The sequence below is a fragment of the Rattus norvegicus genome, chromosome 7 (genome assembly GCF_021556685.1).
Source record: "Rattus norvegicus strain SHRSP/BbbUtx chromosome 7, alternate assembly SHRSP_T2T, whole genome shotgun sequence".
Classification (NCBI taxonomy): domain Eukaryota; kingdom Metazoa; phylum Chordata; class Mammalia; order Rodentia; family Muridae; genus Rattus; species Rattus norvegicus.
This window is the reverse complement of record NC_141540.1, coordinates 31,666,160-31,693,562: the sequence shown is the minus strand read 5'-3', so window position 1 is coordinate 31,693,562 and position 27,403 is coordinate 31,666,160. Positions and strand designations below refer to the sequence as shown.

The 27,403-nt window shown below is 43.7% G+C and overlaps 1 protein-coding gene across 2 annotated transcripts in view; it reads right to left on the bottom strand.

Moving 5' to 3' along the window:
• Pah (phenylalanine hydroxylase) overlaps nucleotides 1-27,403 on the bottom strand; it is a 64,921-nt gene that overhangs the window by 4,014 nt on the left and 33,504 nt on the right. For both annotated transcript variants that reach the window (NM_012619.2, XM_087555738.1), the window contains 8 exons: nucleotides 26,490-26,578; nucleotides 17,024-17,091; nucleotides 12,632-12,828; nucleotides 8,720-8,855; nucleotides 7,458-7,527; nucleotides 3,574-3,630; nucleotides 1,689-1,784; nucleotides 1,050-1,183 (listed from right to left, as the gene is read on the bottom strand). In NM_012619.2, coding sequence (NP_036751.2) covers nucleotides 1,050-1,183; nucleotides 1,689-1,784; nucleotides 3,574-3,630; nucleotides 7,458-7,527; nucleotides 8,720-8,855; nucleotides 12,632-12,828; nucleotides 17,024-17,091; nucleotides 26,490-26,578 — 847 coding nt within the window. The remainder of the gene's footprint in view (nucleotides 1-1,049; nucleotides 1,184-1,688; nucleotides 1,785-3,573; nucleotides 3,631-7,457; nucleotides 7,528-8,719; nucleotides 8,856-12,631; nucleotides 12,829-17,023; nucleotides 17,092-26,489; nucleotides 26,579-27,403) is intronic.

The following is a 27,403-nucleotide window of genomic DNA, read 5'->3' as shown; positions in this document are numbered from 1 at the left end:
AAGTTTTAAAAAAGCATTTCTAAATTATGTCTTAGAAGTCAATAATACTATGAAGAAAAGATAAACCACAGGAGGTGGCAGGAGGAGGATTTACTAGACACAGATCATACAATCACATTATCACCAATGATGTACACAAATGACACCATATGATTGTGATAAAGTTGCAAGATTGTTACCTCCAAGAGTTGTGATACATAGGCATGCAATGTCATGTTATGACTCACGTGTTTATGTCTGTGTGAGGGCCAACATCTCATTGCATTAACAGCTGGACAACAGATGTTGTGGTTATAAGTGTTCACAGTTGGTACTTAATAATGCTAACAAGTTCCTATACTACTGGCTTATATACTAACCATATTTTAATTCCAGTGATCTTCGGATTACACGGATAAAATAATATGCCACATTACACCCACAACAGCCTCAAACAGCTTGAATTGATTATGTCTCTTCTGCCATTTTCTTTTATGTGATTTCCTCTTATTCGGTTCATCGTGGCCTTAGGCCATCCAATTTATATGTCCCACAATCTATATCTGTAGTAGATACCATCTATGCTCATGTATGTAATGTGCTAAGATGCTCACACAATGTGGAATTCACGAAATAGCCCACTTCTCAGAAATAGCTCCCTTGTTTTTAGGCATGATTGCATTTGGCTGGCAAAAAGATGAGTTTGGGTGAAGATATAAAAGAGTTGATGAAGTGAGCTATGCTTGTCTCTGGCAGAATAAAGAGGAGAAGGTCCTTTCCTGGCTTAAAGGCATCTGGCTGTTTTGGTGTGGTGAACTTTTGTGGCTGCTTTGCACACAGGAGGACTTTGTGTCTGTGTTGAACAGGTAAGGTTTCCTGAATTTGGACTAGGGCAGGGAAATGAGGTCAGTACATCCAACCGCCCAACAAAATGGGAAAAGAAGAGTGTGGAGAGCAGAGAGGCAGGTCTGTCTGCTGAGCATAGTTGCTGTGGATACTGTTGTACAAGAAACATTGCTATCCTGATCCAGGAGACCCAGACAGCTGGTGGTCCTCTTTGGTAACCTCACCTCACTTTCTCCTTGGCATCACTGAAACTCTCCGCCACGTAGTACAAGGGCTGGAACTCTGTGACAGAATACTCCTGGCAGGCTATCTTCTCTAGCTCCAGGGGGAGGAGCTTTGGCTTGTCTGATAAACAGTACTGCAGTGAAAAGTTTCCAGTTAAACCTGCATTCCCTCATGCATCCCATGGTCCACCTGCAAAGCTTCTCCTATCTCCCCGTTTTCCTATTCCAGTACAAATTCACTAAACTGGGGTATTTAGCACAAACTAGATCAAACTCTTCATAGCTCATCTAAAACCTATAGTTAACTAGAAGGTAACAATTCATTTCAAACCCTTTCTAATAAGAAGTTCAATAAACACTGTGAGAGCCGACCATACCTACACACTTGTAGTCCTAGGTCAGCCTTGGGCTCCAGAGGCCTTTTCTCCACCCAGCCCTGTAGACTCATACTTGAATTTCTATCTCTAACAACACAGATGTGGTCAAACCATAGTTGCTAAAGTACCAATTGCCTGTGCAAATGCACCCACAAATATCTACTAATAGATGCTTGCACTTCAGCAAAGCCACGCGGCTGAGAGTGATCCTCCAAACCTCTGCTTGTAAGTACCCCATGCTTGGTTTCTACCAGACTCATACCTGTAATTCTCCAAAGGATGACAAGAGCCCAGCACCATATGCCTTTATAGAATCTCCTTCCTTGCAAAGCCCAAACTCCACAGTAAACCAGTAAATCTGAAACAGAAGGCAAGCAAAAGGCACATGTCAGGGATGAGTAAGGATCCAGACACACATAGCACCAAGACAATCTGGTTGGTAGGAGTCTGTGCAGATACGTTATCTGAACCAGTGTGACCTAGTATCACTTTGGTGTCCCATGTCTTATTCTATCCAGGTGCCTGTTGGATCGAGGTGGATGAGCCACGGTGTGATATTAGGCATGTTAGAGTACACTAAGATCCTACAAAGACATCCCCCAACAAGTTTCTCTTTGTGTGACAGAAACTTCTCCATGCTCTTTGCCTTTCTGTCTGTGTCACAAACCAGGATAATGGATTTTTATTTTGCTCTTAGATTATTAGGTTTCGACTGGTAAGTTTATCAGGCAAAGAAGTGGATGGTTAAGGGATTGGACAGTAAGAGGCTCAATTAGGTGCACACTTCATCTGCAATGCAAAACCATGGAGGAGGGTGCTGCTGAGGTCAGCCTCTACATGTGTGTTCCCAAAAGATCACACCCTCTTCCTTCAGCACCCTCTATTCCAACATGTCTTTGATACATGTCTTTAACAGTCTTGGAGTCCGGATGCCCAGAGAAGACCAAGGCACAGTTAGATGCTGGAGATGGTCACCATCTTGGAGAATTAGAGGTAGGTTAACAGTTAAGTCTCTTTGTTAGATTAAGAAACATTAAGTCCAAAAAGGTTATCAAAGCCCAGTTGATATGACTTCATCATACACAGCAAGCCCAGGATGTTAAGGCAACATACTTACAGTGGCACACAAAATTAAAGGCCAGAAGAGACGTGAGTCTGTCTCTAGTCCAGTGTACCAATATGGTAGGTCCTTTGTTATCAGTAAGGGCCATGATAAGGATTTCTGAATTTTAAGATTTCACTCCCTGTAAATAATAAACTCTATCCACTTTTTCTAAACCCCTTTGAAAGCTACTCCTCGAAGATATCTAAAATATGAAATCTCATGTTCACACAAATGTCACTCTTTAGACCCTCATGAAATACTTTTGAGCTGAACAACAAACTTTTACCCCTGTTTTTAAGGGATGAACAACCAAAAGCCACTCATCCTGAATCTCAAAGTAGATCTCAGTAAACAAAACCTAGAAGTTTCTAACCTTTCTGGGGAAGTGAAAGTATAAACTTCTAACTGGAAATGTCTCAATGCTAGTTTTACATCCACAGTAGTTTTTAATTTAATATAAAGTTTGGTTTTGTAATCTTCCAGATAAGGAACATGGTTCTATACCTGGAGAGGGATATACTAGAACTGAAACAGTAAGGGAGGAATTTGCCAACGGTGCAGATCTGGTGTTTCCATAACTCCCATGTGTGCATGGCCCCTGCTTCTCTTGTAAGTGGGGAATGTTTGGCAAGAATGGGAAGCCCAGCCTTATTTTTACCATCTTTCTGAGAATGACGCTGAGACTGGTTTTAGTGCAGAGGTAGAGAGGTAACCACTCTCCAAGCAGAACTGTAAATATAACCAGTTCCTGACACACTTTGGGCCAAAGGATTTCCAGGGTTGTAATTATAGCTGGCTGGAGTTTCCAAGAAGATTCTATCAGTAAGCATGTGGGAAGTAAGTATCCACATGCAAGCTGATGTAAAACTCAGCCCGTTGAAGAGAAACCAAAATGTGACATTTCATTCACGTGAATGTACCTTGCCACATTCTTATCATTATTTTAAATGGCTCCTGTGGAGAGAATACATTTTTAAGGATCTGAAAACCACAGCCTATAGCATACCCATAATCCTGCCCCTCAAGGACAGGAGAGACTTACTGTGGCCAGTTTCTCAATGTACTCATCAGGTGCCCCCAGTGATGCAAGCCCAATTTCCTGTGTGTGGAGAAACAGAGTCACTGACACAGACCATATTAAAATTTTACTAACCTGGCATACAATTGTGGACAGGGTAATGATTGAGTACCTTCCGAAAGGCCCAGATAGACCCTGAGTATTCTTAGACAACAGGACACATTAGCAAAGAGGCACAGACCTCAAGAGCAGAGAAAAATGTGTCACCAATACTGGGCTCCTTTGTGCTCACTTTACAAAAAGGAATAATAAGGTAACCTATGTGAGGTCACATGGTTAGCATATAATACATCATCTCTTGACAGAAGCCTGGTGAGTTCCATGCACTCAGCATTAATTTCTGGGATATGAAATGAATCTTAGTCAGGTATCTTGAAAATAACCATAGAAAGACTGCAGAGAAGTGGTTGCATCGTTGCAGAAATACACGTTGCAAGAGTTCCTTTTTATTCACCTGATTTAATTATTGCCCCTGAGGCTTAGTGCCTCCCTGCGCTAACCTAGGCCTAATATTGGAAGCTTCTAGTCTCTCAATACAGTCTTAGGTAGCTTTAGAATATTCTCGTCCTCTGAGACTTGCAACTGAATAAGGAAAGAAAGGGCGCTTTCTTTCTGATCTCTGGCTGGCTAGTTCAACTCAGCTCTTCTGACTCAAACTCCTCTCCAGGCTGACTGATTCAACCTGGCTTCTCTCCCATCCTCTCCTGAATTGCTCTGCTTGACCTCCGACTAACTCTAGCAATCTTTTCTAATCATCTGGTCCAGGAGCCAGACCAAACAGCAAGCACACAAACGTTGAGAAGCCTGTCTAAGCAAGGGTAATGTGGGCTACTTCAAGGAGCAGAAGGGGCAAGTATGGCTGGAGCACAGTGAGTATTGTATTGGTATAAGTATTGAGTATAAGTATTGGTAGGTAACACGAAAGATCCTAAATGCAATCGTGTGGACTTCTTAAAAAGATATTTTAGGACTTGGGTTTTTCTTTCCAGTGAAATTAAAACCCATTCTGGGATTTTAATATCTTGTATTAGTTTTCTTCTTTGATAGTCTCATGCATGTATTTAAACTATTCTGCAGTGGGCAAAATCTAGGGCATTGAAGACTGCTTTTAGCTACTTTGTAAGAATAGACTGTAGGTGTCAAGAACAAGGGCAGGATGGCAATGAGGAAGCTACAGAAAATCAATAAAGAATGATAGCAGCTGAGATTATATTAGTATTAGTCGATATGATGAGAAACAATCAGTTTTTATACAGTTTGAAGATAGAACACAAAATTATCAGAAATACTTGATTGTTTCAGAGAAAGGAGTGAATAATAGCCCCCAGATGTGTTTTTGGTTTGACTGATTCAAGGAGTAAAGTTGCCATGGACATAAATGATGAAGCCTGAGGGTAGAGAAGTTTTGAAGAAGACTCAAAATTCATCTTTGGACAGAACTATAGAGACATATAATCAACATCCAAGTGGAGATACTGACTTGATGGTTGATATGTAAGCCTGATATTGGCGTTGAAGACAAGATATGAATGTCTATTATTATGTTACAGGTGGCAAGGTATTCAAAGCCATGAGGTTGGCTAAGATAACCAAAGTAATGTGTGTGAGCAGAAAGAAAGACTAAGGATTTTGTCTATCATGAAGCAAGAGGCTTCATACTCTATGTCACTGTAACCTCTCTCTAGGTCCCACCTGGAGTTTAACCTACACTATCCATATAAAAAGCACTGTTTGATTTAAGGTAAACCAAATTCACATGGCCCCTGGTCTGGCTCTATTGCCCCATCTCTCTTCCATATCTACTCTACCCACATTATTAGATAGGTCAGTCCCAAGTTTAATAGAATCCACTGATAAAACTGAGGTCAAAAAAAAATCCCTCAACTTTTCCCTTGACATCGTTTTTTAAGATAGGGTCTCATGTATTCCAGGATAGCCTAAAAATGACTATATAGTCAAGGATAGGCCTTAATTCCTGATCTTCCAGCCCACATCTCCCGAATGCTGAAATGTGCCACAACACCCAACATCTTGTCATCATTCTTTGCAAGCCAAGAGCTTGAATAAAACAAGGGACCCCCAGTATCCCTTTGCATGTTATCATCATCCTATACTGTCCTACTGTGGCAAAAAAATAAAATTCCATCTTTAAAACGAAAGAAAATATTCTCATAAAACCACTCTTTGCCCTGGAACCATATATGTCAAAGTTGAGAACGTGTCAAACAGAGATCCTACAATGTCTGTTGACATTAATTATCCACTCTTTCCCAGGGTTATCCAAAATGCAAGTGATTGAAGCAAGACTTCCAACTGCCCTCCAGCTAGACAGAACATCTCTGGAATCAAAAATCCAAGATTTCTATTCTCCAAGGAGAAAGCATCTAATTCTTCTGTCACAGTAACAAGCCCCTGTTTTCAACCATCTTGAGCAATCAACACCATCTTGGCAGCTCTAACTACGCTATTGGCAATAACACTTCCACAGTTAAAGTTCAACCTGACACTCCCATGTCTCTAGTCCAATGGTTTCTTGAGCTCCATATTTCCCAAAACCTCACATGTAAGGAACAGGTGTTTTTGTTTGGAGAACATACATCTTCTAAGAAGTCAATGGATCCATTTAACTTTTTATTTGGTTTGTTTCAAATATCAAGGGGCAGCTTCATCATCCCATGGTGGAATCAACTTCTTGCAGCTAATGGGAAATGCTTGTAAATTCACACACAAGGCCATTACTTTGGAATTCCTACTTGGAGAATGTTTACACATGAGTCACCCTTGGATCATAGTTCTTTCTATGAAGGAAGAAGACCAACAAAGAAGGCATGTCACTGACCTGAAACTCTGGAAACTGAGGCCCAGGACAGCCTCGCAGTTTGTCCTAGTTCACACAGCTACAGACCATCAGTGCTCTGGATTGGGCCTATAAGTACCTTAGTGACATCATTCACTCTTCCATGATCCCAGCTACCCATCTATGTTTTCAAACATTTTATAGTCCTTTTATTGCTCATATGCTTATGTGTCTGTGTGTGGGTATGCTCACACGAGTGCAGATGCTTGTAAAGATCACAGTCATCAGATCCAATGAAGCCAGAGTTACAGATGGTCATTGATGACCTGATGTGAGTGCTTAGACACAAACTGGTCCTCTGCAAGAGAAGTATATGCTTCATCTCCCTAGACCCACCCCCACATTCTCCACCCCACAAAACCATGTTTTAGACTCCTTCTTAGTGATGAGAGAGAATTAGCATAACTTTTAACTCATCAGAAAACAGTTTTGAGTTTTCTCACTAGTGTGAAATATGAATCAAGGCCGTGGTGCGGTTTTGACCGTAGCAATGAGCATCTGGCTTTCTTTTATCTGTTTTTCTGTGTTTCCTTCTTTTTTTTTTTTAGTCAAGTATACATAAGATCATTGACATTGGATTTTTGGTAAATGTCCTCTTATAGAGTTCAAGTACACCTGGCAAGATGAAAAGTGCCAAGGACTCTAAAAAGAGTACCGGATGGAAAATGGGAGACGTCTGCACAGAGGTCAGAGATGCTTTCATCAGTGAGAAGACTGAGTGTAGTGTGTACCTGTTAAGATCGCTGAGATCAACAAATTGACCAGAGGATGAGCCATCACCAGCAACTCCAGGCTGCAGTTATTAGAATGAGTGTTCAACCTGGTTCACAGAACCACATAACTTCTTCCTACCATTCTTCTCAGGTGTGACCAGGATCATGTGATTGTATCGTGTTTCCATTCTAACAGAGCATGTGACAACCCCTTCATGAGGGATTACTTCATTCCAGCAATACAGTCCCAACCCAATGACTAAATATTTGTTCTTTACCTGAGAAAACTGGGCAAAGCTGCGATCTGAAAACAAAGGCACATGTCCCAAGAGTTCATGGCAGATGTCACTAGAACACAGAAGGCACCGTGCTTAGAGGAAGAGCAAATTAAACCAAGCTAGATTCAATGATTTTGTATGAAAACCAAGCTAGACTCAATGCTTTTTATATGAGGAAATAACTCATAGATAACCTGGGGCTTTGCACTCAGGAATAAGCCGTAGGCAGAGCAAAGAATCCCTTGAAAGAAAGGGATGAAAGAAAAGGAAGAAAGGAGGCAGGAGGGCTGAGATGCAGAGCTGAGGACCCAAAATTCCTATGGGTCTCTTTTCAGATACCTGAATGAGTTGTATGTTACAGACTTCTCCCACTCTAAGTCTTCTCACCACTAACTTACCTGGGAAGGATCATGTGCCCAGACTTTCCAATAAGGACTTTAAAAAATAGCATTGCTCGTCTCTTGGCCCAGAGTGGGTCAGCAGTCAAAGAAAGAAAGAAAGAAAGAAAGAAAGAAAGAAAGAAAGAAAGAAAGAAAGAAACAAAGAAACAGAGAAAGAAAGAAAGAAAGAAAGAAAGAAAGAAAGAAAGAAAGAAAGAAAGAAAGAAGGAAGAAAGAAAGGAAGAAAGGTAGGAAGGAAGGAAGAAAGGAAGAAAGGAAAAGAAAAGAAAAGAAAAGAAAAGAAAAGAAAAGAAAAGAAAAGAAAAGAAAAGAAAGGCTACGTTTATCTAAAACAGTGCCAGATTCTCAGCAACAGGTCCTTTCTAATTAGGAGCCATTGACGTCATGAGAAGGGGGAAATGATTAGGGGACTCATACTGATCTCTTTGGATCAATTTCTGTGTGACTAATGAGATGGCTAAAGGCCCAAATAGGAAGCATGGTGGCCACCAATTCTCTCCTTCTAGCCAATAATCTAGGCAAAGATCTGGAATCATCCAGAAATGCATTTAGGACATGCTGAGATCACTTGGATACTCTTGCTCCTGTCCTATTTGGAACTTCAGAGGTCTGACTTTGAAGCTTGATGGAACCTCTTTTCCTGGTACTCAGGAAGTTCCAAATCCTTGGTTCATAGCATGTCCAAATCTGTGTGTACACATTTCAACTATTTCATCTAGAGTATGAGTTTCTCTTAGAACTGTGATCAAATAAAGTAGGCAATGAAACATGGGGACCACCACAATAAACCCAACTAGCAGTCTTTGAGCAGGAAGAGCTTGTACCCTTTGCGATTGGCAGTGGTAGCTGGAGAATACTTACGGTTCAGGTGTGTACATGGGCTTCGATCCATGCCTAATGTACTGTGTGCAGTGGAAGACTCGGAAGGCCAGGCCACCCAAGAAATCTCGAGATGACAGTAAGCCAGCAACAGGTCGGAGGCGGAAACCAGTACAAGCTAGAAAGCAGAAAAGAACCTAAAACTCAAGGCTTATTATAAGTGATTCGCAACCTATGTGTTATGACCCCCCGTGAGGTCATATCCTGCATATCACGTGAATCAAATGCTATTATTCATAATACCAGGAAAATTGCAGTTATGAAGTAGCAACAAAATAATTTTATAGGGGGGCGGGGTGGCCACAACATGAGGAATAGTATCACAGAGTTGCAGCATTAGGAAGGTTGAGAACCATAAGCCTTATGATAAATCCAGAAAGACTGCAAACCCCCTTGTAAAGAACCAATGCCCAAGAAAAGAAAAGAAAAGAAAAGAAAAGAAAGGCTACGTTTATCTAAAACAGTGCCAGATTCTCAGCAACAGGTCCTTTCTAATTAGGAGCCATTGACGTCATGAGAAGGGGGAAATGATTAGGGGACTCATACTGATCTCTTTGGATCAATTTCTGTGTGACTAATGAGATGGCTAAAGGCCCAAATAGGAAGCATGGTGGCCACCAATTCTCTCCTTCTAGCCAATAATCTAGGCAAAGATCTGGAATCATCCAGAAATGCATTTAGGACATGCTGAGATCACTCGCTTTGCTACGAGAGAGACTTGGTTTCTGGTCTCTGCCTCCTTGGCTGCTTTGGGTCACATAACCTCACATTGTTGAGCCTCAGTTTTCTCCCAAGCAAAGTGTTGCCTGGCACTACTGAGGGATGTCGTAAGCATCAAAATAATAATGACTAAAAGTCATGTAGCAGAAACTAGTCCAGTAAACATCCAGTAAATTTCTCTTTGGTTAGTGTTAATTAGGACCAAACACTTTCCCACTACTTCTCATGTTCTCTGAGTAGCAAGGAGATGTATGTTCAACATCAGGAGTAGAGCATGCTACAAACATTTCCACCTCTACTGTGACACATACAGCCCATCCTGGGAGGAGGGAGAAATGTCCTGTCTGACTGGAGCAACGGGGAAGAGAAAATTTGCATCCAATTTCTATCTCCCTCTCCTTCCCCTTCTCCTCCCCCTCCCTCTCCCTCTCCATCCCCTCTTTGACCCCTTCCCCTCCCCCTCCCTCTCACTACCTCCCTCCCTCCCTAACTCTCCCTCCCCTCCCCCATCTCCTATCCACAAAACAGTTCATGCTGGCTTCTCTTAGTTTTACAGTAGAGGATGCACTGAGTACTGGTAGGTGTTTCCCTAATCAAGGACTAAAGTATTGGGGAGTTTTTGAGCACACGATGCCACACCCTCTAAATAGCTTTTCTTTTTAAAAAAAGTTACCAATTGATAATCAACCTCTGCTTCTTGGTCTACTCTACACTGGAACTAGAAGAGTGACATTGCAAAGGACAGTAACTAATACTACATACTACCTACCTAACATATGCCAGGCACAGCTCTAAGTAGTTTGCACAAGCTAATCTTCATGATAACTGTGAAGAAGCCATTTTATCATCCAGACTACAAAGATGGGGGAGCTGAGGGATGGGTTAAAGCTTTGAGTCTGGGGTCACAAGCCACAGGCAAGGTAGCTTCAAAGCCTATCGATTACAATTATATAACTTCCTGACTGCTAGCATTGATGTTTTATAGCACATTGGTGTTTTTATTGTTTTATTTTCTTTTTTCATTTTTTATTGGATATTTTCTTTAACTGCATTTCAAATATTATCCCCTTCCCAATTTTGCCCCCAGATACACCCTATGTCAACCCCCAACCTCCTATTTTCATTAGGGTGCTCCTCCACCCACCCACCCCTGGTCCTTACACTGGGGCATTGAGCCTTCACAGGACCAAAGGCCTTTCCTCCCATGGATGCTCAACAAGGCCATCCTCTGCTACATATGTGGCTGGAGTCATGGGTCACTTCATGTGTACTCTTTGGTTCATGGTTTAGTCCCTGGGAGCTCTGGGGTGTCTGGTTGTTGATGTTGTTGGTCTTCCTGTGGGGTTGCAAACCCCCTCAGCTACCTCAGTCCTTTCTCTAACTCCTCTATTGGAAACCCAGTTCTCAGTTCAATGATTGACTGCAAGCATCTGCCTCTGTATTTGTCATGCTCTGGCAGAGCCTCTCAGGAGACAGCTACATCAGGCTCCTGTCAGCATGCACCTCTTGGCACCCCCAATAGTGACTGGGTTTGGTGACTGCATGTGGGATGGATCCCCATGTGTGGCAGTCTCTGGATGGCCTTTCTTTCAGTCTCTGCTCCACACTTTGTCTTTGCATTTCTTCCTGTGAGTATTTCGTTCACCCTTCTAAGAAGTATTGAAGTATCCACACTTTGATCTTTCTTCTTCTTGAGCTTCATGTTGTCTGTAAATTGTATCGAGTATTCTGAGCTTTTGGGCTACTATCCACTTATTAGTGAGTGCATACCATGTGTGTTCTTTTGTGATAAGGTTACCTCACTCAGGATGATATTTTCTAGTTCCATCCATTTGCCTAAGAATTTTATGAAGTCATTGTTTCTGATAGCTGAGTAGTACTCCATTGTGTAGATGTACCACATTTTCTGTATCCATTCCTCTGTTGAAGGACATCTGGATTCTTTCCAGCTTCTGGCTATTATAAATAAGGCTGCCATGAACCTAGTGGAGCATGTGTCTTTGTTGTATGTTGGAGCATCTTTTGTGTCTATGCCCAAGAGTGGCATAGCTGGGTCCTCAGGTAGTACTATGTCAATTTTCTGAGGAATTGACAGACTGATTTCCAGAGTGGTTACATTCTCACTACTGGCCATAGCATTAGGTTTAAAGTGCAGACTGTCTTTAGGTCTCTCTCTCTCTCTCTCTCTCTCTCTCTCTCTCTCTCTCTCTCTCTCTCTCTCTCTTCTCTCTACATTCACAGTTAGCTACTGTTTGAACATTTGCTCCTTGCTTTAGCCTAGAAGTGGAAGAGACCTCAAAGATCATCACCTCATCAGATCTGTTCCCATTCTAACCTCCCTCCCTGCCATATAGTTTTCTGGTCCACTTCCTATACATTCAGGGTTCTGATGTACAGAAAAGTTCTTCCCTTCTATAGAACTGTGGTCTGTCTCCCTACTCTCCTTACTCAGATAGTATACAGTAGGTGTCCAATAGGAATGAGTCGGCTGTTTGGGTTTTGCCAAATGAGCTGAATGAGCATCAGGAAGAAAAGCATACTCTCCCCTGGAAAGACTACGCCAAAGCCCATCGCTCACACAGTGCTCCACTGAGCATCCCACATCACCCCAAACCCACAGACTCACAGGACTTCCGACCCAGCTCTATGCTGGGTGCTCTCATAAGCAACATGTCTCTCAGTCTACGAGGAATGCCAATAGGGTGACTGTCTATTTGACAGATGAGAACATGAAGGCAGCTTTACACAAGCAGAAAAGGTCAAAGGCAGGATCCATCCCAGATGCATAGACTCAGTGCAAGCAACTCTTGGCACTGGCCCACAGAGAGCATGCCTTTTCCTTGAAATGACAGTGTAGCCATTTCCTAACAGTGAGCTGCAGGGTAAACCCTAGACAGGGCACCTTGGGCTTTGAATATGAAAAAAAAATCCTTTCAGAGACAGCTATCTGAGACAGTAAAAAAAAAAAAATTCACACCTGACATTCTTGCATGGACAGAATGTGGATAATGGAGAGGAGAGGGATGCAAGAAACACTGCAGCCGGGTGAGAAAAAGTCATCCTGCACCACACCTCCAAGTCTCACAACAGCCTCTGTTTACCGCCCCTCCCCCGTCCTCTCCCGCCTCCCTGCCCTCCACTGTCTTCAGGGCTTTGACCCTGACATGGACTCACTCTGCAGAAATTGAGAAACATCTTCCAGCTGTGGAATGTTGTCTTCACGGAAACCGCAGTACTTTTCCAGAAGTGGGAAAATGTGGTTGTGCTCGTAGCAGGCATGTGTTTTATACAAGGCCTTCAAGGTCCTGAACACCGTTCCCCAGGTCTGCTTCTCTTCCTCTGTGTATTCCACCCGAGGGATGGGCTGGCCACTAGAATACAGGCGTGAAAAAGGTGTCTCCAGCAGGGAAAGGTCAGGGCACACGATGTGGTGAGGTCAGCACAGGGAGGCAGGGCCCCAGAATTTGTGAGGTGCTGCCAGTGGCCAGCATGGACTCCCAGCATAGTTTGAAAGACAAAGCCTCACAGGAAACACTACTGTGTTGCTTTCCCCATGAAAGCGTGGTTTGGCTGAGGATTTACTATCATTTTTGGACGTCCTTTGGCCTTTCTGCTCTCCTTAGATCCTAAGCCAATGGTTCTCAACCTTCTTGAGGCTACAAACCTTTTACACAGTTCCTCGTGTTGTGGTGACCCCCGACCATAAAATTATTTTCATTGCTACTTCCTAACTGTAAATTGGCTACTGTCATGAATCATAATGTAAACCTCTGATATGCAGGATATCTGATATGTGACCCCTGAGAAAAGATCATTTGACCCCAAAAGGGTTGTGCCCCACAAGTTGAGAACCATTGCTCTAGACTGTTTGTTCAAGGTAGAAATCTGTTTTCAGGGGCTAGGCAGGTGGCACACGTGTAGAGCAGCTTGTCCAGGGCAGTAGGAAGAACGGCAGCAGAGACAACTGAACAATGCATCTCTTTTCCAGGCAAAGGCACCCAAGTTAGGGAAAGCACTGGAGTGTCTTGTATTATGTCCATAAAAGCAATCAGCTCTGACTGACCTGGGTTTAATAGATAGGTATGTGTGTTTAAAACTTGTCTGGGCAGTTTGCACCTGCTGAGTTTGATGCTTCTGATCCTGGGAAATTATGAAGCTGTTTAAATTTAGGCTAGGGTTCCACCGTGTATAAATCTTTATATCTTAAGATGGGGAGAAGGGGAGGGGGAGGGGAAGGGGAAGGGAGAAGAGAGGAGGAAGAAGGAGAGGGAGAGGGAGATAGGGAGAGGGAGAGAGGGAGAGGAAGAGAGAGAGAGAGGCTGTATGTCATAAGTACAGAAATTTGTCAATTAACAAAGCAGTTCTGGACCAAATGTATGACACTTCTAAGTATTGGGATGGGAGGAACATAATGAGCAAGCTAAAATGGAAACTATGCTTCTATTGCCAGGTTTGTCGAAGCATCTACGTAAGACCCCTGTCCCACTGTCCTGAATGGCCTGGAAAGAGGCTGTCATGGATGAGTAGATCTTAACAAACTCCCTAGGTGACTGAAGCAAGCTGCAGTTAGGAGTCATTAGTCTGGAAGCTTCTAGGCTATGTCCTGAAACAATGGAAAGCAAACAAAGGCTGACCTGGGCAGAGACTGTTCCCTGGGCTGCAGGCCTGCTCCTCTCACTAGGGACACAGAGTCTGGGACAAAGTGGGGCTGTTTACCTTGGAACTGTGAATCTGGTTCCAAACTAGGCTCCTCCTGGACTTTCAAAATTGAACCTCATCCGAGGACATTAGAGAAAAGACTGTTATTTTCTACAGAAAGGTGGGCAGGGACTGGGGAGGAAAGATAAATTGTTGATTGAGAAATAAGAAGATCTCAAGCCCAGAGGATCTCCTGGTTACCCGGCAAAGACTGCAAAAACAGTGTCAGGTGTGCTTTTGCCTAAGACTGTATGTACTCCAGAGTTAAACAGTGAAGGAGGCAAAAAAAAAAAAAAAAAAAAAAAAGGCCTTGGAAATAGAAACTGATCAAAGCCTGGCCCTGATACTTCTAGATTTATAGTCTCAGGTAATTTAGTAAACTTCTGTGAACCTTAGCCCTGTACTGGACAAGTATTCTTAATGTGGGTGTTTATAGGCATAAATTTATATATATATATATATATATATATATATATATATATACATACATACATATATACATATACATACATATATATACATATATATAGTTACATATATATATATATGTATGTAACTATATTCCTAATACTTGAACTTCAATAACCATGATTATTAAAATAACTAGTTCTCATTTCAAAGCTAGGGACTGACGGAGGCAGCAGTATTCCTCTGTGGTTAAGGACACTTGCCACCAAGTCTGCCCAGAACCCAAATGGAAGAGAGAGCGGATTCACACAATTGTCCTCTAACATCCACACGAGTCATAGCAGGTACACACACACACACACACACACACACACACACACACGCACGCACGCACGCACGCACGCACGCACACACACACACACCAACAATTGATTGCTTGCTTGCTTGATTAATGTAAAAACAAGAAAGACAACCGGTCCTTCTGCTGCGACATATTTCCAAAAGCGGAGACATTTTGAACACGCTGCTGTCCTGATTCACACTTCCTCTCCCGGTGACCCGGTGTCTCTTCCCCTTCTTGCAGTCAAGAGCCTCCCACCCCTTTCAGTGTGGGGGGTTTCAAGAGGACACTCAACGCTCCCTTTGCGTGTGGGAGTGTGGTCAGGGTTGTGCCGCCACAGAGCTTCTTTATCCTAAGCACAGTGGTCGGCTGACACATGGGTCCATGGGTCAGAGCTAAGACCCAATCACAAGAACTTAGCAATCCTCACAGGAAAGGCTTAGAACTTCTAATTGAGCTGGGACATCACATGGGACCCATCTCTGAGACGGATGAGGCTAAGCCTGAAAACAAGAGCAGTCCTAAGGACTCCAGCCAGAAAGGCAGCATGAGACCCTGAGTCCTGGACCTGCCTAGGCACGAGGTTAATAGACACAGTGGAGATGCTGACAATGGTCTGGGGACAGGTAAAATTAAAACCTGCCTTTGTCGCCTACTAGGTAAATGACTTTGAAAAGATATTTAATTTCTTTCACCTTCGGGTTCCTCATCTATAAAACGAGAATTTATTACAGCACCAAATGCACACACACACACACACACACACACACACACACACACACACACACTCCTCACACACATACCCATCACATAACCATCACACAAACACACACACACTCCTCACACACATACCCATCACATAACCATCACACACACACACACACCACACACACTACACACACACCACACACACACACCACACACACTACACACACACCACACACACACACCACACACACACACACTCCTCACACACATACCCATCACATAACCATCACACACACACACACCACACACACTCACACACACACCACACACACACACCACACACACACACACACTCCTCACACACATACCCATCACATAACCATCACACACACACACACCACACACACTCACACCACACACACACACACACACACACACACACACACATATGTTTCAGAGAAGGTAGGGTTTTAGATGTCTCTCCATCCACACATAAGTTTGTGTTCACCACATAAAGCCCCATCGTTTTCTTATGTGGTTGTTGATGTCCTACCAACACTGTTGAAGAACTAATACCTCAGTCCCTGGGACAGCTCTGGAGTTTCTTTTTGAGTATATCTTTTTATTTATTCCCTTAACTCAGAAACTGCTGTCTCCAAAATACCGAGTTTCCCAAGTCCCAATTTACGTATTATTCCCCGAGGACTCACAACAGCAAAGCCATTATGTTCCCAAACAACACATTTGATATGGCCATTTTCTCTTGGCTAAACTACGATAGAATTCTGAACAGAAATATATCCCATCTGGCAGTTGCCCTACAGGACTGGGTCAAACCAGATAAGTAGAACACAGGAGTGCAGCTGGTCCCAAGGCTCCCGTGATTCGTTCCTTCACTGGAGCAGCCAGCTTTTTTCTTCCTGGTCTAATGTGGAGAAGACCAGAGCCTGTTTCATTCATGATGGAAGCCTTGCTAATCATTTGAGACACTGCAGATGATTAGCTAGCAAAGCTTAGGAGAGACCTAGGCTGCAGCACAGGGGGTGGTTTTGTTTGATCTAGAGACAACATTTCAAAATGTGTTATTAAGGAGAGAGCTTAAACACACACACATACATACATACATACATACATACATACATACATACATACACACACACACGTACAAACATACACATGCATACATATACATGCACACATATACACATACATACACACATGTGCACATACATACACATATATACATATGTAAATACATATGTATAATACATATATACACACACACAAACAAATACACACTTATACACAGACATGAGTGCACACACAAAGCAGAGGGTTCTAGGCCAATCATTTCCAACCTAGAATGGGGGTTTGGGGATGCCCTTTCTCAGTTGTCCAACAGAAAGACTTACTGGCGGTAGTTGTAGGCAATGTCAGCAAACTGCTTTCGTCTCGCCCGGTACACAGGATCTTTAAAGCCCTAAGAGAGAGAAGACACTTGATGACTCACGCCTGCAGAGGGAGAGGCCTGGCACCTCCAGCAATGATCTGAGTGGAAGCTTTTGAGCTATGATGACACGTGTCTCCTTGATGGTGCTCTAACACAGGGTCTGTGTTAAACCCAGAGGGAAGGAGTGACACACTCTGCCACACCTTTGATTCAGGGGAATCTTCTCCATTCAATCATGAGATTTTAGGATCTACAGATACACTCTGGTCATAAGGAAATGTCATCTACTCCATTCCTAGCTTCTTCTAAACTGTCTTGATCAAGACAAAGCCAATGCCTATGATGAAGACATAGAATATTCACACTATTTCTGGCAAGTGTTGTGTTTAGCAATGCCTCCTCATGTCTGTGTGTGTGTGTGTCTGTCTGTCTGTCTGTGTATATGTGTGAATATGTGTGCATATATGTGTGTATATAGTGTGTTTGTATGCATGTATGTGTTTATATGTGTATATGTGCATGTGTGCATGTATATATGTGTATGTGTGAATATATGTTTGTGAGTGTGCTTGTATGTATACGTGTGTGTATGTTTGTGTATGTGTGTTGGAATGTATACACATTTTGGAGTGAACATTCGGAACATGATGAATTCAAATATTATTAACCTTAGGTGTCTTTCTACCTTGTTTCATGAGAAAAGCATGTGGCACCATGCTTTACATGGATACTGGGAATGTAACATGGGTCATCATGCTTCATATCTGTGCTTTTCTAAATCAGCTATCTCCACAGCTTCCATTTTTAAATAATCACCACTATGAAAATTACTATGGAGGCCTCTTTTTATTCCTTGGTAGACAGATGGATGGATATGTACTTACTGCTATGGCAATTTTACGTTTTGCATTTTAATTTCTTGAAATATGGTATTTCTGAATAGCCCAAACAGACCTCAGTTCTCTTGCCTCAACCTCCCAAAAGTGCTAGGAAAATGTCATTCTCCACCTCTCTACATCTGTGCCAGCTTTTGGCACAAACTTGTTAGGTTGATCAGTAAGCGTGTTCTCCCAGAATCAATGGAGTCCCCGGAAGTAGACCCGTAAAGGAGAGGCCTGGCTGTGGCTCACCCAGCTCCCCCTCTCTTTTTACTACCCTTCAGTACTTGTGAATCTTTCTGACCTGGCAGGCACTCCACTGACTGAGCAAACCACTCCAGACCAAGAGATGACAATGTCTTCTCTGAGGCAGACTGGCAGGCAGTCTTCCCAGTTGTGCCAAGCAGCACATGTCCAAGTGCAAAGCATCCAAGTGTGTCTCTGAGTGTTTAGGGTGGAGTGGGCTGATCATGAGTTGGGAAGTGTCCCAACCGATGAGAAGAGTATTTTACAGAAATGTTCACTGTGGTCAAATTGTGGTGAGACAAGAGACTGGTCCTCCGCCATAGAACTCTTCTTTGTTCCCTGCAAACATTTCCCACCAAACCCTTCCAGAAATCACTTCAGTTTGCAATTTCTCTGTCTCTCCAGTTCCCCCAACCATAGACTGAATGACTTGAAAACTAAGGCTTTGTATCCTAGGCGGTGTTTAAAGATGCCTTTGAAGAACATCAATGTTCCCTGACTTTCAAATGTTGCCTTCCCTTTCTTTCCTTGACTGCCTTGTTAGGTTTTGCTTGATGTTAAAATCAGGGTCAACCAACATTTCCAAAAAATAAAAAAAGTAAAGCAATTTATAAAAGATAATTTTACCTGAGAACCTGGAGCACAGGGGAATAGAAAGAAGAAACAGGAGAGCAAGAAGGAGGGAGGAAAGAATGGAGAGGGAGGGAGGGGAACAGTAGGAGAGATGTGGATAGGAATATTTCTAGGGTTTACTAGGATGTATTTTAAGAAATGGCCATCTTGCCTAAAGCAATCTACAAATTCAATGCAAGCCCCATCAAAATTCCAACTCGATTCTTCATAGAGTTAGAAAGAGAAATTTGCAAATTCATTTGGAATAACAAAAAACCCAGGATAGCAAGAATTTTTCTCAACAATAAAAAGAACTTCTGGGGGAATCACCATCCCTGACCTCAAGTTGTATTACAGAGCAATAGTGATAAAAACTGCATGGTATTGGTACAGAGACAGGCAGGTAGATCAGTGGAATAGAATTGAAGACCCAGAAATGAACCCGCACACCTATGGTCACTTGATCTTTGACAAAGGAGCTAAAACCATCTAATGGAAAAAAGACAGCATTTTCAATAAATGGTGCTGGTTCAACTGGAGGTCAGCATGTAGAAGAATGCAAATTGACCCATTCTTATCGTCCTGTACAAAGCTTAAGTCCAAGTGGATCAAGGGCCTCCAGATAAAACCAAATACACTGAAACTAATAGAAGAAAAAGTGGGGAAGAGCCTCGAACACATGAGCACAGGGGGGAAAATTTCCTGAACAGAACACCAATGACTCATGCTCTAAGATCAAGAATCCACAAATTAAACCTCATAAAATTTCAAAGCTTCTCTAAGGCAAAGGTTACTATCAATAGGACAAAATGGCAACCAACAGAGTTGGAAAAGATCTTTACCAATCCTACATCTGAGAGAGGGCTAACATCCAATATATACAAAGAACTCAAGAAGTTAGAGCCCAGAAAACCAAACAACCTTACTAAAATTGGGGTGCAGAGTTAAACAAAGAATTCTGAGCTGATGAATATCGAATGGCCAAGAAGCACCCAAAGAAATGTTCAACATTTCTAGTCATCAAGGAAATGCAAATTAAAACTACCCTGAGAATCCACTTCATGCCAGTCAGAATGGCTAAGATCAAAAATTCAGGTGACAACAGATGCTGGCAAGAATGTGGAGAAAGAGAAACACTCCTCCATTGTTGGTGGGATTGCAAACTGGTAAAACCATTCTGGAAATCAGTCTGGAGGTTCCTCAGAAAATTGGACATTGCACTACCTGAGGACCCAACTATACCACTCCTGGGCATATACCCAAAAGATGCTCCAACATATAACAAGGACACATGCTCCACTATGTTTATAGCAGCCTTATTTATAATAGCCAGAAGCTGGAAAGAACCCAGATGCCCTTCCACAGAGGAATGGTTACAGAAAATGTGATACATTTACATAATGAAGAACTACTCAGCTATTAAAAACAATGACTTCATGAAATTCTTAGGCAAATGGATTCAACCACAAAAAATATCATCCTGAGGGAGGTAACCCAATCACAAAAGAACACACATGGTATGTACTCACTAATAAGTGAATATTAGCCAAAAAAAAAAAAGCTCAGAATACCCAAGATACAAGTTTCAGACAACATGAAACTCAAGAAGAAAAACAAACATGTGGATGCTGCAGTACTTTTAGAAAGGGCAACAAAACACTCACAGGAAGAAACACAAAGACAAAGTGTGGAGCAGCGACTGAAGGAAATGCCATCCGGAGACTACCCCACCTGGGGATCCATCCCACATGCAGTCTGCAAACCCAGTCACTATTGGGGGTGCCAAGAGGTGCATGCTGACAGGAGCCTGATATAGCTGTCTCCTGAGAGGCTCTGCCAGAGCATGACAAATACAGAGGCAGATGCTTACAGCCAACTATTGGACTGAGAACAGAGTTCTCAATGGCGGAGTTAGAGAAAGGACTGAGGTAGCTGAGGGGGTTTGAACCCCATAGGAAGAACAATATCAACCAACCAGATACCCCAGAGCTCCCAGGGACTAAACCACCATCCAAAGAGTACACATGGAGGGACCCATAGCTCCAGCTGCATATGTAACAGAGGATGGCCTTGCCGGTCATCAATGGGAGGAGACACCCTTCGTCCTGGGAAGGCTCCATGCTCCAGTGTAGGAGAATTCCAGGGTGGGTAGGTGGGGGAGCACCCACATGGAGGAAGTGGGTAGGAGGATTGAATGAGGGGTTTCCGGAGGGGAAACCAGAAAAGGGAATAACATTTGAAATGTAAATAAAGAAAATATCCAATAAAAAAAGAAAAGAAACAATAATTTTAAGAAAGACAGAATGCTTCATACTTGTAAAGTAAAATCATCATATAGTTATTCCAAACCTACATCCCAATGGTAAGAAATATTCCTCGGTTCAAAGATTTTACGGCATGGTTATTACAAAGCACAAGCTGTTGATGTCTCTGAAACACTGGCTGGATTAAAATCACTCATTATAAATAGGGGCACTGGAGAGATGGCTCGGGTGGCTAAGAGTTCTTGCTGCTCTTCCAGAGGATTCAGTTTGGTTTCCAGCGCTCACACGAGGTGGCTCACGACCACTTGTCACTCCCTCTCCAGGGCCAGTGCCCTCCGCTGGGTTCCATGGGCACTCACATGCTTGTGTCAAATACTCTGACACACATACACACAGCTCTGCATAGGTGAAAATAAAAATCAAACGAATGGAGAAATTGGGAGTTTCTGTTTGTTTGCTGTCAGAATTTGAGGCACGGTCCTACTGGATAGCTCAGGCTAGCCTATAAACATCACTGTGTATATTGGGATCCTAAGTATACACGAACCACACGTGCTCCAATGGCCTATGAACTTGTAACTGCATCTGTGCTGATCAAAGACGAATGTCTTTGGGTACACTAGAAGGAAAACTAGCTTGATATCCAAGCACCGCCAGCAAGTCAGTGGGGGAGCATCTCTACTAGACTAAACAATAAATATGTATTTATCCATACCTTCATACTTGAACTCATAAAATAAACTTAAATGTAGCAATTGTCATCCTGACTAGACAGTCTTAACGGAAGATAGTACGTGTGTGTGTCTCTCTCTCTGGCCCCTGAAAATATAAAAGAAAGATTTTTTTTCACAGCATTGAGAACCCTGAAGAATGTCTGATTCCGTTTTGATAACAGAAGGGAAGACAGTCGAGCCCCATTAGCCTGTTTGCTGAAGGGTCCTGAAGCATAATAAATAAATAAAGATTAAATGCATCACTTTTGTTAAGGTTTTCCAAGCCTAACCACACTGGCAAGCTGAGATTTGGGGACTGCAGTGGGACACCAGAGTTAGTGGAGACACCAGGGAGAGGGATTCCTACTTCACACTGCCTCCAGGAAGGAGATGCCCATGCTCAGTTCTCACCCCCACTCAACCACGATTCATCATTAATGTGCCTTGTCTGGATGGCACATTTAGGAATTTTTCCACCTGCGAAAATTAAAGCTCAAGGCAAAAATCGCACGCCTGATAGACAGTCCATGTATCGAGGGAAATGCGTAAGGGAGCAATGGAAGGACTACACCTAACTCTAATTAACTATCCCATGGACGGGGTGCCCATAGTGACAAGCTAACAATGCTTTGTACGCTTTTTTAAGTTTTCTGCCGTGAGGATGTAAAATAATATCCTAAGTCCATTCCAGGTCACCGGAAAATAGTGCCAGGTGATCCGGTACATGAACAGACATGCATAGCACTACAAGAGACTCATCATTCGGGAAGAGTCTTTAAAACATTCATTCCCACCTGCCAAGAGCTCCCACTACTCAGATCTCTGTCACTGCAGCTAAATAGGTAGGCACCTCTGGTTAGACTTGTGACCTTGAAGCCTCTCCTTTCGGGACCTTGGCTTCCCATCTTTTGGGTTGGCAGGTGACCATCCCCATGAGCTGCGTTCTGACTTAAGCTGTAACGGGTGTTGACTGATCACACTGTCGCAGTTTAAACCAATAGCATCGAAACCCTGCCTCAATTATGCTAACAGTAGTGATTCAGGCTGCCCTGCCTGGAACCAGGTGTGTTTTGACAGGAAAACATATTGCCAGTGAGGAAGTGGCGAAGGAAAGGGTGTCAGAAGGAGGAGAGAGACTTCTGTGAGATGAGAAAACATCAGAGCCTAGATGCTATCCCTCCTCTCTCTCTCTCTCTCTCTCTCTCTCTCTCTCTCTCTCTCTCGGAAGTTTTATCGCTTAAGAGTATTTAGGCCAAGCCTTCTGAGGACTCTTCTAGGCTGATATATCTTGTTCACCATTTTTCTGGTCACCACTGCAGTTAAAGCTCAGACAGCAAGGAGATCGTGGGCTTCTAGCTGCCATCCTCACTAGAAGTGTGGCCTCCTAGTGGCCAGCTTCTCCCTGGGAGAGTTAGTTCCCTCTTATGGAAACTGAGATTGCTGATCACACCTGCTTCACAGAATGACACGGATAGGTTAAGGCACAGGCAGAATGTGTAAAACATGCTAGCACAACAGGCTGGACCCAGGCACCCCGCACATATGAAGCAGAAGTGCAGCTTGGCCTTCGTGTGGGTCCCTCAACAACTGGAGCAGGGACTGTCCCTGAATCTGTCGCCTGTCCTGGATTCCATTTCTCTAACAGAGTGAGCTGCCTTGTCTGGTCTGGCCTCTGTGGGAGAGAATTTGCCTAGCCCTGCAGAGATCTTATTGTCTTGGGGGGGGGGAGGGTGTCAGTACCCAGAGGGAGCTCCCCCTTCTCAGAGAAGGGGAGAGGAGAATGGGGGAGGATCTGTGTGAGGGGGGACTGGGAGGAGGAGAAAGAGACAGAAACTGGGATGTGAAGTGGATAATTAATCAATTAATTAATAATCAAAAACGATAGCTAGTAATGCTTGAAAAATACTTGTGGAAAGGAAGGGGGAGGTGTATAGGGGGAGTAAGCAGGAGGAAAGGAGGAAGAAGGAAAGGGAGGGAGGGAGAACATGAATAAGGCAGGAAGGACAGAGTGAAGGATGGACTGCCATCCTATTCCATTGAAGATTTAGGCCGAGCACTTTTACCCTGGACTTCTAGAACAATCCTTCCTTTCCCTCATTTCACAAAGTGGCTGTTGGGGCGGCCGTGAAGCACAAGGTCACATAGAAGCAAATCTTGCCAAGGGCAGGGGGTCAGGGGAGGAAGGGATCATGCTGACTGCAAGGGACAGGGCAGAACAGAGGGTCCTCGAAGAAGAACGGCCCCTTCACAGTGTCTGCTTGCAGTTCTCACCTTGAGGCCAGGCCTGTGGGGCCTGGCGGCTGCAGGGGAACACCCGGGATTTTGCTCTGTGCTTGGCCCCTATTCCCAGCATCTGGTGAAAGACCGAGGGAACAGAAAGACCCTGGCGCCTCCCCTTCAGGGGGACTGTGTACCTGATACGCTGTGTTTTTATGATAAAATTCATGACATGGAGAGGGTGGGAGCCAAAGATGTGGCCTGGGTTGGCAGAGAGAAATGAATTCCAGGGAGTTTTAAGGCCAGCTTTGGCTTCTGAGGGGAGACAAGGCTAACAGAAAGGACACGTCCCTCTCTCTCTAGGCTTGCCTCTCCCACCCACCCAAATGTTTAGGATTGAGGCCAACGGGAAGAACAGAGGGTCAAGGCTGGATGTTGGGGGCTGGGGAGAGAAGAAATGTCCTGATGTGTGCACCCTACAGGTTGACTCAGGTTGGACTTGCTTTCCTGGGGTGGGGGGAAGAAATCTTAGAGTTGCTTTTGCTTGCAGGGCCCCCAGCTGAGAGGCACGGGTTTGTTAGGGGACATCAGAGCGTCCGAAGTGTGGCCTTTGCCACCTCTGGGCTCCATGACATGGGCTGTGTCATATCCAAGAAGACAACAGAGAATTTTTTTCCCCTGAGCTGGTATTTTCAAATTGTTTTCAGTTTGGTTTGATTTCATTTGGTTTGACCTAGTTTGGGTCTGCTCTGGTTTGGTTTGGTTTGGTTTTAGAGTCTTACTGCATAGCTCAGGGTGTCTTAGAATCCAGGAGCCTCCTGCCTGAACTTCACCAGTGCTCACCCCCATGTCTGTGAGGCAGAATAGGCCAGGCTTGCACAGGATGCCTACAAACACTTCTGTCCTTAATGCAGGATGATTCGTTCTAACGTCACAACTAAGGTTCAGGAAAGCCATTGTGAGTCCTTATGAAGACATGAGGCAGAGACAGTCACTTGGTGTAACAATGAAGATAGACTTATGGTTGGCAATGCCTGGTAAGTGACAGCACCGGGTGGACATACACATATGCATACATGTGACTGCGAGTGTAGTGGGACTCTCCCAGACATCAATATTATTTTTTTTAAAGTCTGAAAATAGTTTTTATCCTGCTTTGAAGTGTAGAGGATAGGGTTAATTCACACCTTGTTTTTGTTCAAAAAGTACTCCCCACCCCCTTTTTAATTGAAGATAAAATTCTGGATAACTGAAGCTGCCGGATAACTGAAGTCCCAATGCTTTCCTTGTGCATCCCAAGTCTACTCACAGGGGTTTGCTATGCCAGATGCTCATGCTTTAAAAGGTTACTCCATGGCTCCCTATTCTTTGAGTTTTTGCCACCAGCCAGGTCTGTGTCTCAACTACCCTGAGCACTGGAGCCAAGGTTCAATTGACAGAGGACACTGGAGAAGGTACCTATCATGGCTGGGCCTGTGTGGGATGGAAACCTCGAACTGCTTATGGGAAGTGCCACTGGGAAGAGCAAGCCTCCTGTTAGCTGTTGGACTTCACAAGGTCGTGAGGAGACGATGAATAAATGCAGACACACCCTAGTACCAGCCACACTAAAACCTTGTTTGTATAAACAGTTGCCTGGTTATTAAAGGCCAGAGAGTCCACTGCCCGGCAGAGCAGAGAACGTAATAACATACTGCCCACCCAAGGAAGCTGCCAGACCACCTTGATCTTCGGCCTGGGCTGCTCACATCTAAGGACCATTGGCCCGAGAAGAAGGAATAAGAAGATCCCTACACACCACACACGCGCGCGCGCGCACACACACACACACACACACACACACACACACACACACAAATCCATTCCTCTAGTGAGAGCCCATTAAAAACCAAACCAAACCAACAACAAAATGTCCTCTGCCACAGGATTCAGGGTACAGTGAATTTTGCCACCACTCCAGGATATAAGATATGAAAGACGTTTGAAAATCTGGCCCAACCCATGCATCAGCTGGCTCTCTCGCTATCACACTTAAGGGGCCACCCACCCATCTCTACCACTGGCCGAAACAGATGTCATTCTCTCAGCCAAAGGCCCCGCCCCCTCCCTCATCTGACTAGAACCTTCTTCTCTGCTCTCTGAACGTTCACTGTCACCTCTCTTCCTGTTCCCTGGTTGTGCTTGATTTAAATGACCGTAAAATGCACAAAGGCAGAAAAATAAATACACACTACTGTATAAGGACAGCACTTTCTGGCCACTGGGTCACAGTAACGATCGAAGTAATGACGGCAGTGAGTTCGACGGGGAGGTCTCATGGTCTCGTTAATCTTTGCTTTCCCAGTGCTGGCGCGCGTAGGAGCTCAGTAAAATTCTCTTAACCAACTAAACAAACACGCTGCCCCAAGCTGAAGATGTAGGAGGAGGGGAGAGGAGGAGAAGATGGAGGGAAGGTGGGGAGAAGGCTGAAAGACTCTAATTCCGAGTCCTGGACTCACTGGGTGGTCCGCATCCAGTTCGGCTCCATAGCTGAGAATCTGATTGGCGAATCGGTCCAACTCCTGAATGGTCCTTGGGAACCAGGGCACTGTAACACAGAAAAGGCCAAATCCTGAGTGCAGATCGTAGGGCACGTGGCTAACAGCCTCTCCGGACCCCAATTAGTCATGTTGATGGTGACGGTAACCAAAGGTTCTGCATAAGTCTTACATTTAAATTCCACTTTCTAAACAGTGATGTAGACAGACTAAGAGAAGTCATGAGCCAAATGGACTTAACGGATATTTATAGAACATTCTATCCTAAAGCAAAAGGATATACCTTCTTCTCAGCTCCTCATGGTACTTTCTCCAAAATTGACCATATAATTGGTCAAAAAACGGGCCTCAACAGGTACAGAAAGATAGAAATAATCCCATGCGTGCTATCGGACCACCACGGCCTAAAACTGGTCTTCAATAACAATAAGGGAAGAATGCCCACATATACGTGGAAATTGAACAATGCTCTACTCAATGATAACCTGGTCAAGGAAGAAATAAAGAAAGAAATTAAAAACTTTTTAGAATTTAATGAAAATGAAGATACAACATACTCAAACTTATGGGACACAATGAAAGCTGTGCTAAGAGGAAAACTCATAGCGCTGAGTGCCTGCAGAAAGAAACAGGAAAGAGCATATGTCAGCAGCCTGACAGCACACCTAAAAGCTCTAGAACAAAAAGAAGCAAATACACCCAGGAGGAGTAGAAGGCAGGAAATAATCAAACTCAGAGCTGAAATCAACCAAGTAGAAACAAAAAGGACCATAGAAAGAATCAACAGAACCAAAAGTTGGTTCTTTGAGAAAATCAACAAGATAGATAAACCCTTAGCCAGACTAACGAGAGGACACAGAGAGTGTGTCCAAATT